Here is a 15,774-nt window from a genome sequence, read left to right on the forward strand (position 1 = left end):
CAGCGGAGGCCTAGGGAAATTAGCTGGCCAAACAGGAAACACTGACAGGCACAGACATGACTCAACCAGCTGACTGTGTTTGTGGTGCCACCAACGTGTCACATTGTCTCATTGTTATCATGGTTAATGGATAGTTCCATTAGCCAAGAGCTTAGAGGAACTGACAATAGACATGAGGCAACTTAATAGAGGGAGCAAGCATTCAAAACAAAATTAAAGGGGGAAAAACTGCTGGTTTGACAACAATCATCTGTTGAAAATTCACAAACCAATAAATCTCTTGACAAACATCTGCAGATCAAACGTTGAGAACAGATAGGTCCAGTGGAAGGAATCGGGCACAGTTCTGGGCACCGCAGTGGCACGCTTTCCTCTGGAGTGCATCTGTCCTACTGGCCTGTATGGCAGCGTCACGCTGCGTGGACGGCTCTGCAGGAGGCCGGTTACTGTAGCCTCCCGCGTAATCGAACGTCAGCTCCTCTTGGGAATCGACGTCCCGGCCAGCAAACAGTGCCAGTCTGGGCACCGCGGAATGCACGCGCACCGGCACCATGAACAGGTTGGGCAGGCAGGAGTGGTTGAGGAAGCGGCCCACATTCCCCACCGCGGCCGGGTCCACGAACGTCTCGGTGACGGAGCCCCGACCCGCGTGCTCCCTCACGGCGATGATGTAATTGTTTTCCTGGGATCCCTGGGCGAGCTGTCTGCGTCTGGCCTCCTCAAAACTGATCACCTCCCCTGCATACTCGCACACAAAAGTCCCACGAGGAACGGGCTCGAGTGTCCGCGCCCCCCAGCCCCTCTCCTTGGTGCGGTAAACCTCCAACCTGAGCCTCAGGCCTCTCTGGACCACCCGGTTCGGGCAGGCTTCACTGCAGGCGCAAAGGGCATTGCACTCAAACACAGGCGTGCAGTAACCAGCATTTGCACTACTCAGGTCCAGCAGTGTGCCAGTGCTGTCATATGCCTGCCCATATGTCTGCAGGCAGGAGCAGCTCTCAGCCAAGCAGGAGTGGGAGAGGCAGGAGCACCCAGGAAGGGTAAGTTCACTGGGGTCGATGGCACATCCTGGTCCCCAAACATTATCTGGCGAATACTGAAAAATGACATCACAAAACATGAACAGCAATGAAAGAGTAGGAGCCTTAATGCTACACAGGATTGTAACAAACTCTCAAAAAAGAGTGTATTCTCTGCAAGTTAGGCCATAATACCCCTAATTTTTTGCCAATATGCAACTTTATATACATTTATGTGAAGTAAGTATTAGAGCAGAAACCTGAGTGCCTTGCAGCTGCCTGTTTGAAACCTGTCAACATGAGAGTTGAAGCTACATACAACTAGGCTATAGCCTACTCTTCCATACAATATCCAAAACTGCCTGCATTATTATGCAGCCAAAAAAGTCTTCTAGAGAATCACGAACAAGGAGTGTAAAGTAGGCCAGCTCCTTTGGTTCAAGAGAGTGAGTTATTTTTTGATTCCCTGTAAAGCAGTTAGCTGATTCACTGGTGGCCTGTGATGGTTTGCTGCCATCGAGTGGAAAAACGCTGCAGTTCATTTAATAGAGTTTATAACCACCATGTCATGCTTCCTGACAGCCTAGCCCACAGCTGTCTGGACAAAGCTGCCTAGTATGTTTTGTCATTAACTCTTTCTTTGTGTATTTTTGGCATCCCAGTATATCGAGGGCTTGGAGCCAAAGGGGCGTAAGTGCGATTTTGGACGAATATGAGTATTATATATCAATTGAAAGGTCTCAGTGAGATCTTTTCAGTGCCAAAAGGACACAACTGAAATCATGACCCATAAGTTTTAATTAAACAAAAACTGAAAGCCGTAACAGTAAAAGTAGGGTTTTGTTTGCTGCCAAAAGGGCGTAACTGCACTTACGCCCTTTTGACACCAAGCAAAACCTCACTTTTGACACTGAACAAGCATTGTGGGTAGAGGATTCTAACAGCACTTAGGTCAACTCAAAATGCATGCTGACGTAAGTAATGCTAGCATGGCAGCATGATCACATCATTTTTAGTATCCTATTCATATCCTAATTCATATTCTAGGTCAATATTAGATGAATGTAAATATGTTAATATTCCCATGAAATACTTAGGCCTATAGATTCAAAATGTTATTTTATAATGTTAGGAGTGTGAACTGGTCAAGATGAGCTCTGGTAGTAAGACTGCTGGTAGCTGAAGTTATCCCTCAGTGTTATGAGGAGTTTTACAGGACTTTGAATGTGTCCCAGGACACATCAATAAGTGATGTGTCCTGGGACACATACAAAAATGTATTATACTAGCAAAAGAAAAAAAAGTAGTAGTTTAGAATCACAAGTAGTTTCTTATGTCTATAGAGGTTTATTAAAAAGGTTTATTAAAAGTTTTTAACAGAAAATGTATCAATCAATTTGATATGTTCCATGTAGCCTACAATTTTAAAGGCCTTGGTGAAAGTTGCTGAGCATTACTTCAAGATAAAGATATTCATTCTGATCTTGTTTTATATTTCAGTATTAATTGAAGTGTAATTGCTAGATTTGTATTAAAATGAATGTGTTTTACAGTTGTTTACTTACATACGCCCATATTCTGCATGGCTGTATTGGGACAATGTTTGTGCCAAAAAGGCGTATTTCATTCTTTTGCCATTTTTAAAAAAGTGAACAAATATAATTCAATTTAAACTGTAGCAGTATTGTTTTTATAGTAATGCTCAATCTGACAACACAAAAAGTTAAAATATTGTGCTTAGTATGTGGTAACGGCAGCTGATCCAAGTTTGATCAAAATTTGTTTTGGCTCTCCTGTAAAATCTACTGTAACGCACTTACGCCCCTTTGGCTCCAAGCCCTCGATATTGTACATGGGATCTTGCATAGCCCTGTGGTTATGAATATATGCTGTAAAAAGGAATTTTGGGGAAAAAATGATTTTCGTGTACACTTTGGTATTACTCAAAAATTTTCCTATACATGTATGTCAACTCGGCTTTTATTTTGAAGGTTGTGAGAGGAAATCCTGTATTTTTATTGAAGCTAGCTTGACAAGCCCGCTTCCAACGTCATGTGGACGTTCAGCTAAGTTGGCTTTTGATTTATCAAGTTGAAGGCCTTTTACAGTAAAACATTGCACGGACAAAAAGACAAAAAAGGTTTAGAGTAATCGGTGTCGCTTGGGTCGATTGCAATTTAGCCCCGATAGGTTCCAATTTCTCGGACAGAAAATATCTCACGACAAACTCTATTCAAACATCTTGCAAATTTCATGTGGCCTCGGTTATCGGCAAGTGCACGTACCTCATAAAATATACTCAAGATGTTTTTGAATCCACAGGGGACCCTCTTCAAGTCGGCATAAACCCAATATATCACGCAGCACTTATTTAAATACATTTCTACTTTTAGTTTAGGTTCGCCTGTTATTCTCCCACATTCCTCTACCCAAATCGACCGTCGCGCGCGGTAGCGAAGTAAAGGAAACAGTGTGAAGCTATTGTAATTAAGTAGATTTTTTTTATTGGAATAAAGTGCTGCTTGCTTTAGATTTATGCCGAATATACCAGAAGACCCTAACGATTCGTAAAAGGTCTTAAATATGTTATACAATGTATGTACGCTTGCTGATAAGCAACGTAACAATACATTGCCACATTTTTGAATACGTTTTGGCGTGATGGTCTCTCCATATAAGGGCTAGCAATACATTGGCTATCTTAAATTTATTGAAGTTACCTGGAATTCAGGGTATTCAACTTTGTCGACTTTTCCTTCTATTAAAACGGGAACATTCTCGAGATCGTTGCTCAAATCCAGAGCAGAGCTGTGTTGCAAATTCATGACACATCTGCAAGTTTTAAATGAAACACAACCAACGGTAGCAGGGGATGTCAACAAACCACAAACTACAAGGTGGAACTTCCGGTGGATTTGTTTTGCTTTAGCTCCCTCTAGCGATGTTGTTGAATCATTACACCACTAAAATTACAAACTGTGTGATCTGGGAGAGGAAGGCTGGAAGTGTGCAGGGTCTCATTTAGCAAATACCAATGTGCATAGCATAGAATATGTGGTTCACTTCCTGAGATTTCAAAGAAGAAGAAAAAAGTTATCTCACTCACTCATGCTACTATGTGGCAATGATAGACTTCCATAACAATGATTGGAGTGTTTTCAGATTGCATGGTGATCTGTTCCAATTTTATATCACGAGGTATCTTAAGCACACTCAGAATATAAAAGCATACTCAGTATATGAAATTAGTCTGTGATTGGATTCTGGAGACTTTTTAAGCTGGAGAGCTTTTAGTACACCACCCATATGCTGTTTCTTTGTTTGTTTGTTTGTTTGTTTGTTTGTTTGTTTGTTTGTTTGTTTGTTTCTTTCTTTCTTTCTTTCTTTCTTTCTTTTCTTTTCCTTCTCCTCCTCTCATCTCTTTTGTTTTTTTCAGCTTGATTTTAAAATACAAGAACCTGAACATACTGAGTGCTTACATAGGCTACTCTGCCATTGCTCTCTACACACATGCACACACACCATATTCTTGCAGAAAATGTCCAATACTGTGATTTAATTCACTAAACTGTAATAATGCAACATGGGCAGCAGGTGGCAGCAGTAGATAGGGGAATTATTAGTTCTTCTGTTTCCACAAGCTAAAGCTCTGAGGTAAAACCTTTCACAGTGAGAGAGACAAATGAATAGGTGCAGATGATCGAGGGATGGGAGGAATCACTTCAAATACACACACTTAGGTTAATTGCAATTGTAAAGCACCAGAAATACAGTATGTTAGCTACTGAATGTACCAGAAAGGCAGGGTGTTCTGCTTTGGTGCCACTGCCCTCTATTAAAGTGGGAACTCTCTTCATCTCACTCTCTTTTTCTCTCTCTCTCAGCCATTCAGTGCAATCACTTTAAACATCGACAGGGGAAATAAAAGCTTGCTGACTAACTAAATGCAACGTATTTACCCAACCCAAGTCAGAGACCCGTCCCAGCAGCAGAGTGAGTGAGTGGAGCTGGCCCGGCACTGGCACTGGATGCTCTTCTCCGTTGCCTGGCTGGCTGGCACTCCGCAACTTTGGAGGGGGGAGCCGCATTTGCCTTGGAAATGTCGCACCGAAGGGACACAAATGGGGAGTGACCCCGCTGTCCTGCCAGTGGCATCATCCATCTATCCTCCAACGACGGGCCTTTGGACGCCCCGAGCTCCATCTGTTCCCGAAGCCTGTGGGGAGCGGAGAGGATACGGAGAAGAGAGACGAAGAGTCAGGATCCAAGGCTTCAAGATTCAGCAAAAAGTTTGAATATATTAAACAAATTATTACCTGCAGGACAAAGTTTCTATCACTGCAAGGATATTTGACTTGTGTTGTCCAATGATTATTTAGGGAAAAACAGTCTATGGACTGGACTGTGAAATATCTGCAAAAACAACAAAAAGGGCACTTAAAACAATTAAATCTTACATTTCAGGCAATTTCAATGTGTCAATCGGAGTTAAACAGCCAATGACGTACAAGAAAATTTGGGGTGGCACCAATGGTGGCCCACCCTGGCCACCCTTTTGGCTCCGCCCCTGGCAGACGATTAGTCTCTGATGGGTGAACTTTGTCTTCTGCTGCCAGAGAGAGAGAGAGAGAACACCAGATGAGCGATTCCAGGCTGATCTACCTTCACAGTGCTTCGTTTGTGACTGACAGCTCTCTTGATGGGGAATAAAAAGTCATTTTGTTGGAATGTCACTCTTTTTGCCAGGGGACGCCAGTAGGTTGTGTAGCATTTCCAGGCCCGGCCTTTGCTGTGATGTTGTTTCCGTGTCGTCATGTATAATTGATGCGCAGAGGTTTATTCTCTGGTGGGGGAGCGGAGGCAGATGGGGGGAGGTCACATTGTCAGCTGGCATTTCCACGGCGCACACAAGTGACCGAGGATCTTCCTCTGAGGATCGGCCCGCCTCTTCCTCTGTGTCCTTGTGCCAAACTCATTTTGTCGTTTCGCGTCAAGATTCCACCAGAGATTGCATATTCAAGCAAATGTTGGGGCGTTAAAAGTCAAGAGGAACAAGGATATTGTGATTTATATTATGATATCATGAGGCAATTGTCAGTTGTTGGCAATGCTTGACATTACACTGATTGCTACATTGTCTGAAATGACAACAGGAGATCTCTACGCTGAGGAAAATAGGCTCTATAACCTTGTGCATCTCGCCCTCTGTTCCATATAATTCATATATAATATAGTTTATGATACAGTTGTTCTGCTGTACTCCAGAATCACCCATTTGACTTCTTTCTGTTGCATTCATTAAACGATGAAATATCATTCAAAGCCACACAATGGACCCCTAAAACCCTGCTTTAAGTTTATTATCATGAATCTCCCTGAGGTGTTAGCCCACCACAGCCAGCATCAATACACATTACTTGATACAATGAAATCACTTTCACTGAATGGTTTGTTCATTTGCACAGACACAGAAGGCTTTGTTAGTTTAACAGTGAAAAAAATGTGTTGAGTGAATGTGATGAATTATGAATTGTGTCCCGTGAGATGCCACAAACACAGGCCTGTTTTCAACATTTTCAGCACTTTCAAAACAATGAGTAGCATTGTCATGTGGCTTGTATTTAGCTATCATCTTAAATGCTTAACGAGCCAGGTGCCCGTCAACATGTAAGTAAGGTGCCAGACTCTATGCCAAATAACCATAAAATAAATAGTATTTGGACTTTCTGACAGCTGACTTTAAACATTAATAACTCACAATGTCAGCGACTTATTTGAATTGAAATTAGACCGGCAATTTCTCACCTATTTTCACTTGATCATAATTACAAAATAGCACCCAGAGGAGACTAGAAGTGCCATAGCCACGCTGTTTCTCAGGTATAAAACAATTCCTCCCACACACTCTTGAAAGAAACATTGTGTTCATTAAAGCCTTTCGATCTTAAGGCCAATTTACTTTGAGGATTTGCTGAATAAGCTGCAAAAACTGTCACATGTCCCATGGCAGCATTAGATAGGAAAACATTTCCCATCTGTCAATCTTGGTCTCCTTGGTGTTGTTTTTAGCAGCACTCTGAAGATTTTAGCTTCTTTTTTTTCTTTTTTTTTTTTTTCTTCATTAAAGAATTAAACTTGTGTTGATTTTGTGTGTAAGCTTTAAGTGGAACTTTCTTAGAGAACGCAATATGACTTGACACTGTAGTTCTCACTATGTTGGTGGACAAAGGGGTGAAGCACGCCCCCCTCACACTTCCCTCGCTCCAGATGAGGCAGGTTGTTGGAGGTCCTTTGGATTTAATGAGAACACACACCAACACAAAGGAGCTGAACTTTGAGGGTAGACTACAATTGGTGGGAGAGTTAATGAGCCGAAGGCATGATAGAGCATGTCCTCAGGGGAGATTATCAGCAACAGTCCAGCACTCCCTCTGCTGCCGCGCTGATTGACTCGGCCTCAAATTGCCCGCGATGCTTCCCTCGGCTTGTGGCTGGAGAGCTGCGCAGCGGCCTGCTGGCTGCACTCTCGTCTGGCCTGACAGTGAAGAACAAAGGAAATTTCAAAGGTTTCCCTCATCTGCCTTTGTCAGCTTGAGTAGGCTTGATTACGATGACTTGACCCAGGAGGTTTTTAAAAGGAGGCCTTGTCCTGACTGCTCTGCTGAGTTCATCTAAAGGCCCGGGACAGGCGCTGAAACAAACGGGTAACCGAACACACACACAAGATGAGTCATAGAGACGACGTGAGAGCGGAAGACATATTACAGAACGACAGAAATAAAGAAAGAAACAAACAAAGTCTGCAAACTTTCTCTTGGGTGAAGCGACATCCACAGGAGGATGACTTCAGCCTGCGTTTGCAAAACCCCGGAGCAGCCGTCCCACGAGACTCCCGGGTGCCTTCCTCCGCTGCCAGGCAACTGCAGCGACAGTGTGATTCACTCACATGACAAGATTTTGCAAAGCAATTAAGCGGAGTCAGGGGGGGTTCGTCGGCCTCCTGAGGGGAGCAACATATTTAGCCCATCACGCCGAGTTTGAAGCATCAACTTAAGTTTTATCGGAATTTTTAAGGAGGCAACAGTCAAGCGGAATGACTTCAACACAGCTGTACTTAACTGAAGAGGATCTGCAAATATAAACGCTTGCTTTGTCTAAACTTTGAGCTTTTTCAGCTTTTAAAGCTGTGCTAGGCAAGGTGTTAATGTAAAAATAGACCCATCTTATCAGTCTAAATCATAAACTGGGGCTGCAATACAGCCGAGTACAGCTTTAAGGGATAAAATGCACAGGTGTGACTACAAGAGTTCTGGTCTGTACTTAATAACGTGAAACTTTATTAATCTCCATATGGAAAATCTTTTGGCCTTTTAATTTATTAAAGGAAAGGGAGAGTTGTCCTCTCCCTTTCCCAAATTGTACACACTCACATAACAATTTGCGTATATCAAGAGTATTTTAAAGCTTGCAACTCAATCTGTGTACTGCTTAAGAATCATCAACATTTGTTTATTTCTACCTGTATACCTATATACCAAATGTACATATTAATAACACCTTAACCATAAGGACCACATGGAAAGATGTAGCATTTTCATTTTCCAAAGATGTGGGAGAGCTTTGGGCAATGACGAATTCAGGCCTTCGCATGCTTTCGAATCCTCACCATTTCAAATATTGAATATGTAGTGTGAAAATGTAATAAAAAATACATTGTGTCCTAGCTATGGAAAAGCGTGTTCTTCTTCATAGGCTGAGAGACTTGAATCAACTGAATACCTAGAGAAAAGCAGCTTTTTACCCACTTGCCTCCATCACTGGTTGGCACTTCATTGGCAAAATCGACTGAGGTGCTGCCAGTCGAAGTCGCCCGTGGTGAAGTCATGTTGTGAGCTTGAAGGTAGTAAGCGGAGGACAGGCTGTCTTGCTGGTGTCCAGTCATCTTCCCTGACAAACCCACAGCGACCAGCATCGTTGGCTCGGTCGTCTTGTCCACAGAGCGCTGTGGTCCTGTCAATCCATGTCCAACAGCAAGAAACCACAGGAGAGTTCTGTTGACTCATTTTTCAATATTAAACTACTTGAGAATATTTATGCTTCTCATAATGAGTTGTGCAGCAGCATTGTTTTTTAAAGAGATTAGAAAGGTTACAGATGGTTTTTATAAGATGTGGAATCATTTTTATAAATTGACTTAATGTCAGGTAATAGTTCTATTAATAATACTGAGAGGCATGTATTGTGAAAGTGATTTGGAATCTGCAACATATGGAGGCTTCAGTACTTAGATAAAATAGAAATTATTATTGTTCAGGCTAATGAGGACAGATTTAATGCAAATTAATTTACAGAATATAACAGATCTACTGTGGGTTTGGCAGAGGGAAATGATTGGTCAAGCATTGGAAGTGCTGATCTCTGCATATATAGAATGTATTGCAAGCATAGAAACCTACAAACAAAGCAAAACCATTAGAAAGTGTGCTGGAAATACCAGCATCTCACTTTTTCCATTGTACTCCACCATGTAAGACGTCTATTAATAGAATACATGTGGATATACAGTGTGTCCAATTCAATTTCATTTCATTCTCACCAGAATGAAATACAACAATACTACACTTGCTATATTTTATCAAACTAAAGGGGAATTACTCAAAGCCCATAACCTCCAGCAATCAATGAGTAGCTTTCACAAATCAAGTCCAGCCAGACGTGTTCCTTGTAAAGAGCTTGATTCTCTCAAGAGGCTCCATTCTTTGAATCCAATCGATACCCTTTGTCTGTTTCCACTTAGCCCGCTATGGGTCAGAGTCCGTGTTTTAGATGGGGCGTATTAACCGCTGCACACCTCCTCAGCAAGCCCCCCTGTGCTGCGGAGAGACGAAACTCTCTCTCCCCTCAGCCAGTCTGTTTGCATTTAGCTTTGCTCAATGTCAAGTTTTTTTTTTTAAACATATAGAACAGCATTTTTCATTGCATTGAGTGTGAGAACTTGTGTGTCCCTTTGACCTAGTAGAAGCCCTTTGCCTTTAAAGACACCCTATCATAGTAATTGAAATGTTCCTCTTTTTAAATATGCATGTGACCAAAGATGTTTAAGGAAGACATAGCTACAATTTTGTTTTGTTTGAGTGGTTTGATTTTTAAGTTTTTGCATTTTCAATAATACACTCTTTTTTTTACAGACAAACTTTGGACAAACTCCAGTCAACGCATCACAACTGGACTTGGTCTTGATTGGCTCTCCTCTCTAAACAATTGCTAAAATCCTTCCAATTAGATATGTTTGCAGGATTTGAATGTGGCTTATGAAGAATAGACACACATGTACCCAACTAAATCAATAGCTGACCACAGAAACACAGAGGTAGAAAGGCCCATGTTTGATATCATGTCATTATGTATATTTCCCATCCCAGTGGCTGCCTTGTATATTCAGTAATTGTCAGTGATGATAACAGGAAAAAGTGGACATACTCATTGCTCAATGCTGCTGTCCAGCCATTCATCAGTGATGACCATGCAACCACAGTGGCTCCATATTTCTCTAAGCAGTCTTATACTATGCTGCCTTCACGAAGCACACAAGCATGAAATGGCCTGTCTATGAGAAGTCAATTTACACCAATCACAGCGGAGAATGATTGCAGCAGGCAAACACTGTTGAACATTTTCAATGTCATGTCATCCTGGAAAGTGGCAAAAGCTCCCACTTTCTGAACAATGCCAGGCAATTAGCCTTTGTTCCTCACCTAAACTGATAACAGAGTTAACATGCTCCTTTGTACAAATGCTTGCAATTAAGACTGGGACGCCAGGGAAAAAGCAACAGCTAGTCCCAAAGCAGTTGATATGATGTTGGCTGGAACAGCCACAGACTTCAATAGCACTGTTGCCATGCAAAAACCTGGTAACCATGCTCCTCTATGGGTTGAGAAAATTCTTATGAAACCTTTTCAAAACCCATAGAATAAACTCAAAATGCATTGTCATTAAGCTAAAAACAAGGCTGTATTTCTCAGTTCTTGAAAAGTTGACATTTTGGAGATATGCGACAGCGACGATATGCTGCCATACTGGATCTATTGTGATCCAAGATGAGTCAGAACCATTTGCTGGAGTCCGTATCATTAATGTTACACTTGAGCGTCCTGACAGTATAACAAAAATATTACCATATAGTGGCAAACACTTCCAAACTCAGTGTCTCACATGTTCTAATGCAAATGAAGAACTTCAGAAAGGCTAGGATCGCAGATGGTTGACCTTTTCTGACCTGTTTTCTAATGCCACCAATGTGCTAGAGGAAAAGTCAGAGGCAGCATAAGGTCAGGCACAAATATGCTGGAAAGGTACAGTCACGCAAGGCTGAAAAACGACTGCATTGTATTTATTGTAACACTATTGCACAAATACAAATATACATGCACGCGTGTAGTCACTCACACACACACATGACTCGTGAGGCAATCAATATGACTGCCATTTTGTATTGTTTTGATAACTAGGCAATCAATGGAGTAATGGAGCGAAGCCACCTCTGACTGTATCATCTGTCCCATTAATATTTCACCTTCATGACAGTTAAAGCCACTTAAGTGGAGTATTGTCTGGTCATCAGAGTTGGCTTGACAGTTAGGTTGCTTCTCACTGCAGTGGCAGATTTACTATCAGCTCCACTGTGTGTGTGTCTGTGTGTATTTATTCGTCTTGTTTATTTAGTGTACTTCTTAAATATGCTGTTTCTGAATTTAGACGATTGTTCCCATGGATTTTGACTGCTGTTACTGGGCTTTTTAATAAAGACGCAACGGTAAAGGCGAGAGCCGTGTCTAAGAAGATGGAAATGAGCTTCAAGCCTCTGTGTTAGCAGTGAGACTTAACACACATACACGCATATGCTGCAGGCGAAAAGCAAAGCTCTTTAATTGGGCCCTGGGAGAAAACACCAGCACAATCCGTCCAACAATTCATTATGCATTTAACAGATGATTAACATTGCTGAAATGCATTATGTTGCCACACTCTCACGCTCGCTTCTGTTTCAATTGTGATTTTACCCTTAATAAACCTCCGTTATTCACACGGTATGGATGCAATAATGTCATCGCAATAGTGAGCAAAAGAAGCACACACACAACTAGCCTCCTTCTCCCTAGGTTATTGTATTTCACACAATCAAAACTGAAATACTGAATGTGATTGAATTTCAATGTGACCAACCACTAAAATAAGCAGCAGCATTACGTATCTGAAAAAGGAGTTGGGTCACTGTTTGCCATCCAACTAGCCTCCCTTGGAAAGACACGGCACCTCTCTTAAATGAGAAATGTCATGATTTGATGTTTTGTTGATGCTGGTGGAACTCATTGCCTCACATAAAGTTGATAGCTGGTGACTGAGGTTGCATTTGATTTGCAGTCATTTCCATACTCATCCCACCATTCAGGGACCACACTTGGAATAGGCCATTCCCATTAGGAGAGAAATACTTCACCACAGGATGAAGGCGTTCTCTCCAAATGGCTTTGTATTTATTGCCGTTTACCATGCCCATCCATTCAGGGGCAAAGAGGACTTTAACTGCGCCAGGAAAAGACACCTCACAGAACATTGTGACGTTGAATTAGATGTTGATATGACGGTCTGCACTAACGTTGAAAATGACGTAAATATAGTTTTAAAATGAAAGTTGAGACAACGTCCGTCATTGTCCGTAGCTGCTACCTGCATCGTTTTGTGAAATCGGGACCGGAACATCTTTCTGAAATCAGTTCAAGACAGTTTCCAAATATTCCATAACATCATGTTGTGAAAATTTAATGTAGGTCATGTAAACCCGAGGGGTTCGACTTGGCTACCTTCTGCACGTCGCCGTCAAATGCTTGCTGGGTACTTTCAACGTACTTTGCAGGTAGTTAAATCCTACTTGTGTCTGTATGTGTGAGAGAGTGAAATAATAAGAGAAGAACAGGCTGACAGGTGCTGTCTCTGCAGGACAGCCAGTTGCACTCAGGAAGGGGTGTGAAGTCACACCCACATTCTCCCTGGAACAATGAGAATAGCCGAGGTCGAGCCAGCTGGATATCTGGCTCCAACAACCCAGCCATGATAACTTTGGTTATGTGTGCCTTTGCAGCCAGCTTGGATAAACAATCTCTGATGATGACCCTCCCTTGAACTTGACAGAACCCTGTTGATGATCATCCTTCACGAGGAGTGCAGCTCATCACATAGTCCAAATACAGACAGCGAGAAGCCAGGCCGCTCTCAGCCATCACGAGCGCACTGAGTGCCCTCTTTATTACACAATGCAGTGAAATGCTCGTTGCTTTTCTCACAGCGATTTCAGGTGCTCTAGCTGCCTGTGCCAGCACTCAGCTGTGGAAGAGGCTCTCGTGTTTTAAGCGTGCGCAAGAAGGCACTGCGCTGAAGTGGAGCGTGCGGTGTAAAATCGGTAGCAAACCAACATATACAACACTGAGACTGTCCATGTTTCTGCACAGTGAAACTCCTTGTAGGGGGAATCGATGTTGCCATAGTAACCCCTCACCCCCACCCCCACCCGTGGGTGGCTAGTGAGGACAGGCCACTTGAGAAAAAGCACCTTTCAATTAGGAAGAGAGAAATGTCACCGGTTTTGCTGTCAAACGTGACCTTGTGTGTGGTGAGGCTGGTAATGCATGTCATTAGTGTAATCAGAGGGGGACGTGGGGAAGTTAATGCACATTTCATATCACTTCTCGGTTGCATATTGAATAGGAGTCATGTCGAGTGGCTATTTCTGCTTCTGTTACAGTGGTTGGCGTTATTTAAATGATTACAGAAACCAGGATTCATCTGCTGGCAGCAAAGCCCAGATTCAGATGTGAATGAGCAATTGCTGTGCCACTCACTACATCATGAAGGTCAATTTGTTTAGGATTTATGAGAAACTATTTTGTTTCAAGGAAATCATAGCCTGTATCGAAGTTGACAGGCTCGTGGACAACTTTACGGCTGCATCATGAAAACAAATAATGCCTGCGAACCTAATAAAATGCGTTTCATAAAAATGGGTTTTGTGTCAATCACAAATGGTTGAATTAGCATAGGCTTTTCTCTTGGCTGCCAGGCAGTTTGAAAGAGAGTCACAGCAGGCAGCAGTTTTCACAGAGGGGCGGTGGTTTTCCATGCTTGCTGTAACTGTAATATTTAACCCTACTGGACAAATGTCTGCTTTGTTTATGGACTGCCTACTCCCAGCAAACATTAGCTAAAGAAACACACTCTAATTGGTCATAAAAGCAATATTTAGCATGCCTTTGTGTTGTATTTCACTGATTGTCAATACTCTTCAGTTGACATTAGCATTGGAAATTAGGCTCCATTATATCACACGGCCCATTACAGAGGGAGGTGATAGTTTGATGGTTGAAGATGCTCTAGATCTATCTATCTATACAGGTGTGGGTAATGGAAGACTACAGCTAAAAATCTCTGCACAGCGTAGGAATCAGTGGTTGCTCACCTGAAATAGTTCCAAAAATAAACTGAATGGCTGCGTCAGCTATGTTGAGTTAGATGCGAGATATTTTATTTTTTAAAGTTTGTGAATGTACAGCTACAACTTTTTGTTAGTAAAAGTCAGTCTTCTTACTTTAGATAATGCTAGTCGCATACGATCACGATAGTATAAGCATGGAGCACCGGAGCCAATGATCTACCGGGGACACATGGATGATTTTGGTGTCTATGCTCTCATCACTTAATGGGTAAGTTGACCAGTGAAGCAATCTCCCAAAAGCTTGGTGTATTCCCTTAACTTAATAATTACATTATAACACAAAAGCTGATGACTCTCTGATGAGAATGACATTAGAAACTTGCAGACATTCCTCCTGGTGGAGGAGCATCAGAAGCTGAAGTGCACTGTTGCAGGCAGTGGATCCAGATACCAGTGGGACTTCATTTGAAGTCATTCTCCAGTACTCTATATAGCTAAAATATTCCTTTGCCCTTCCTGTGGTTTATCCTTAATTCTTAATGCAGGAACTCCATCTCTAAGGCTTTGAGTGCCAGTTAAATGTAGAGTGTCAGGTTCTGGCTCAGACTTGCCTTTTGCCTTCACACTGGGCAGAAAGATTAAATTTTGATTAATTTCTCTCTGCCCGTGGGTCTGTTGGAAAGGAGCTGAAAGCTCTGAAATGGAGACAAAAGGTCACCCTAGGCTATGAGCTATGGGAGCTCAACACCCTAACAGAGCAGTGAGGTGAGGCCAGACACAGGCACTGACACCCCATCATCAACCCACCAACAGCCTAAATGAAATGAAACTTGCTCTGGGCTGCTATATGGAGACAACAGATCTCCACTCACATTCACACCAGTGGAGCATAGAATTAGTCATGTGATTTATTGTTTAATCTGATTTCTTGCCAGTGTTGCTGACCCTTGCCTGATGTATCTCTTTAAAGTCGACCTCTGATGGCTACAATATTTTTAAGGCTGGCCCATTTTTGTCAGTTGTGAGAAAGCATAATTAGACTACATTCAAGCCTTTGCAGAAATGGAGATACTAGAACTAAACTTTCTCTGAAATCTGCATCACTGCATCTACTTGAAACATGAATTGCCTGATAACTCAATAATCCACAAACATCAGCCCAATGTAGCTTTGCTTCCAGCACAATTTTTGTCCAGGCTTTGACCCCCAGGGTTTTGCATAGTTCACCCAAAGCATGGCAGAACATGAAGGCTGGAATGGGAGCGC

The 15,774-nt window shown here is 42.3% G+C and overlaps 1 protein-coding gene across 1 annotated transcript; it reads right to left on the reverse strand.

Annotated features, from left to right (window-relative positions):
- Positions 1-298: 298 nt before the first annotated feature.
- Positions 299-3,865, reverse strand: setmar (SET domain and mariner transposase fusion gene). The gene is made up of 2 exons (XM_071922988.2): positions 3,740-3,865; positions 299-1,096 (listed from the first exon to the last, which is right to left on the reverse strand). The coding sequence occupies exons 1-2, from the start codon at positions 3,842-3,844 to the stop codon at positions 299-301; spliced, it is 903 nt and encodes a 300-aa protein (XP_071779089.2). The 5' UTR covers positions 3,845-3,865.
- Between the last annotated feature and the right edge of the window lie 11,909 nt (positions 3,866-15,774).

Source organism: Centroberyx gerrardi, chromosome 5 (genome assembly GCF_048128805.1).
Source record: "Centroberyx gerrardi isolate f3 chromosome 5, fCenGer3.hap1.cur.20231027, whole genome shotgun sequence".
In the NCBI taxonomy this organism is placed as follows: Eukaryota; Metazoa; Chordata; class Actinopteri; order Beryciformes; family Berycidae; genus Centroberyx; species Centroberyx gerrardi.

What these genes read in the sequence shown, in the direction of transcription:
- setmar (XM_071922988.2), bottom strand. Translation starts at nt 3,844, where the DNA reads ATGAATTTGCAACACAGCTCTGCTCTGGATTTGAGCAACGATCTCGAG. An exon ending in TTGAATACCCTGAATTCCAG is followed by an intron (nt 1,097 to 3,739) that starts GTAACTTCAATA and finishes GTCATTTTTCAG; the next exon opens with TATTCGCCAGATAATGTTTG.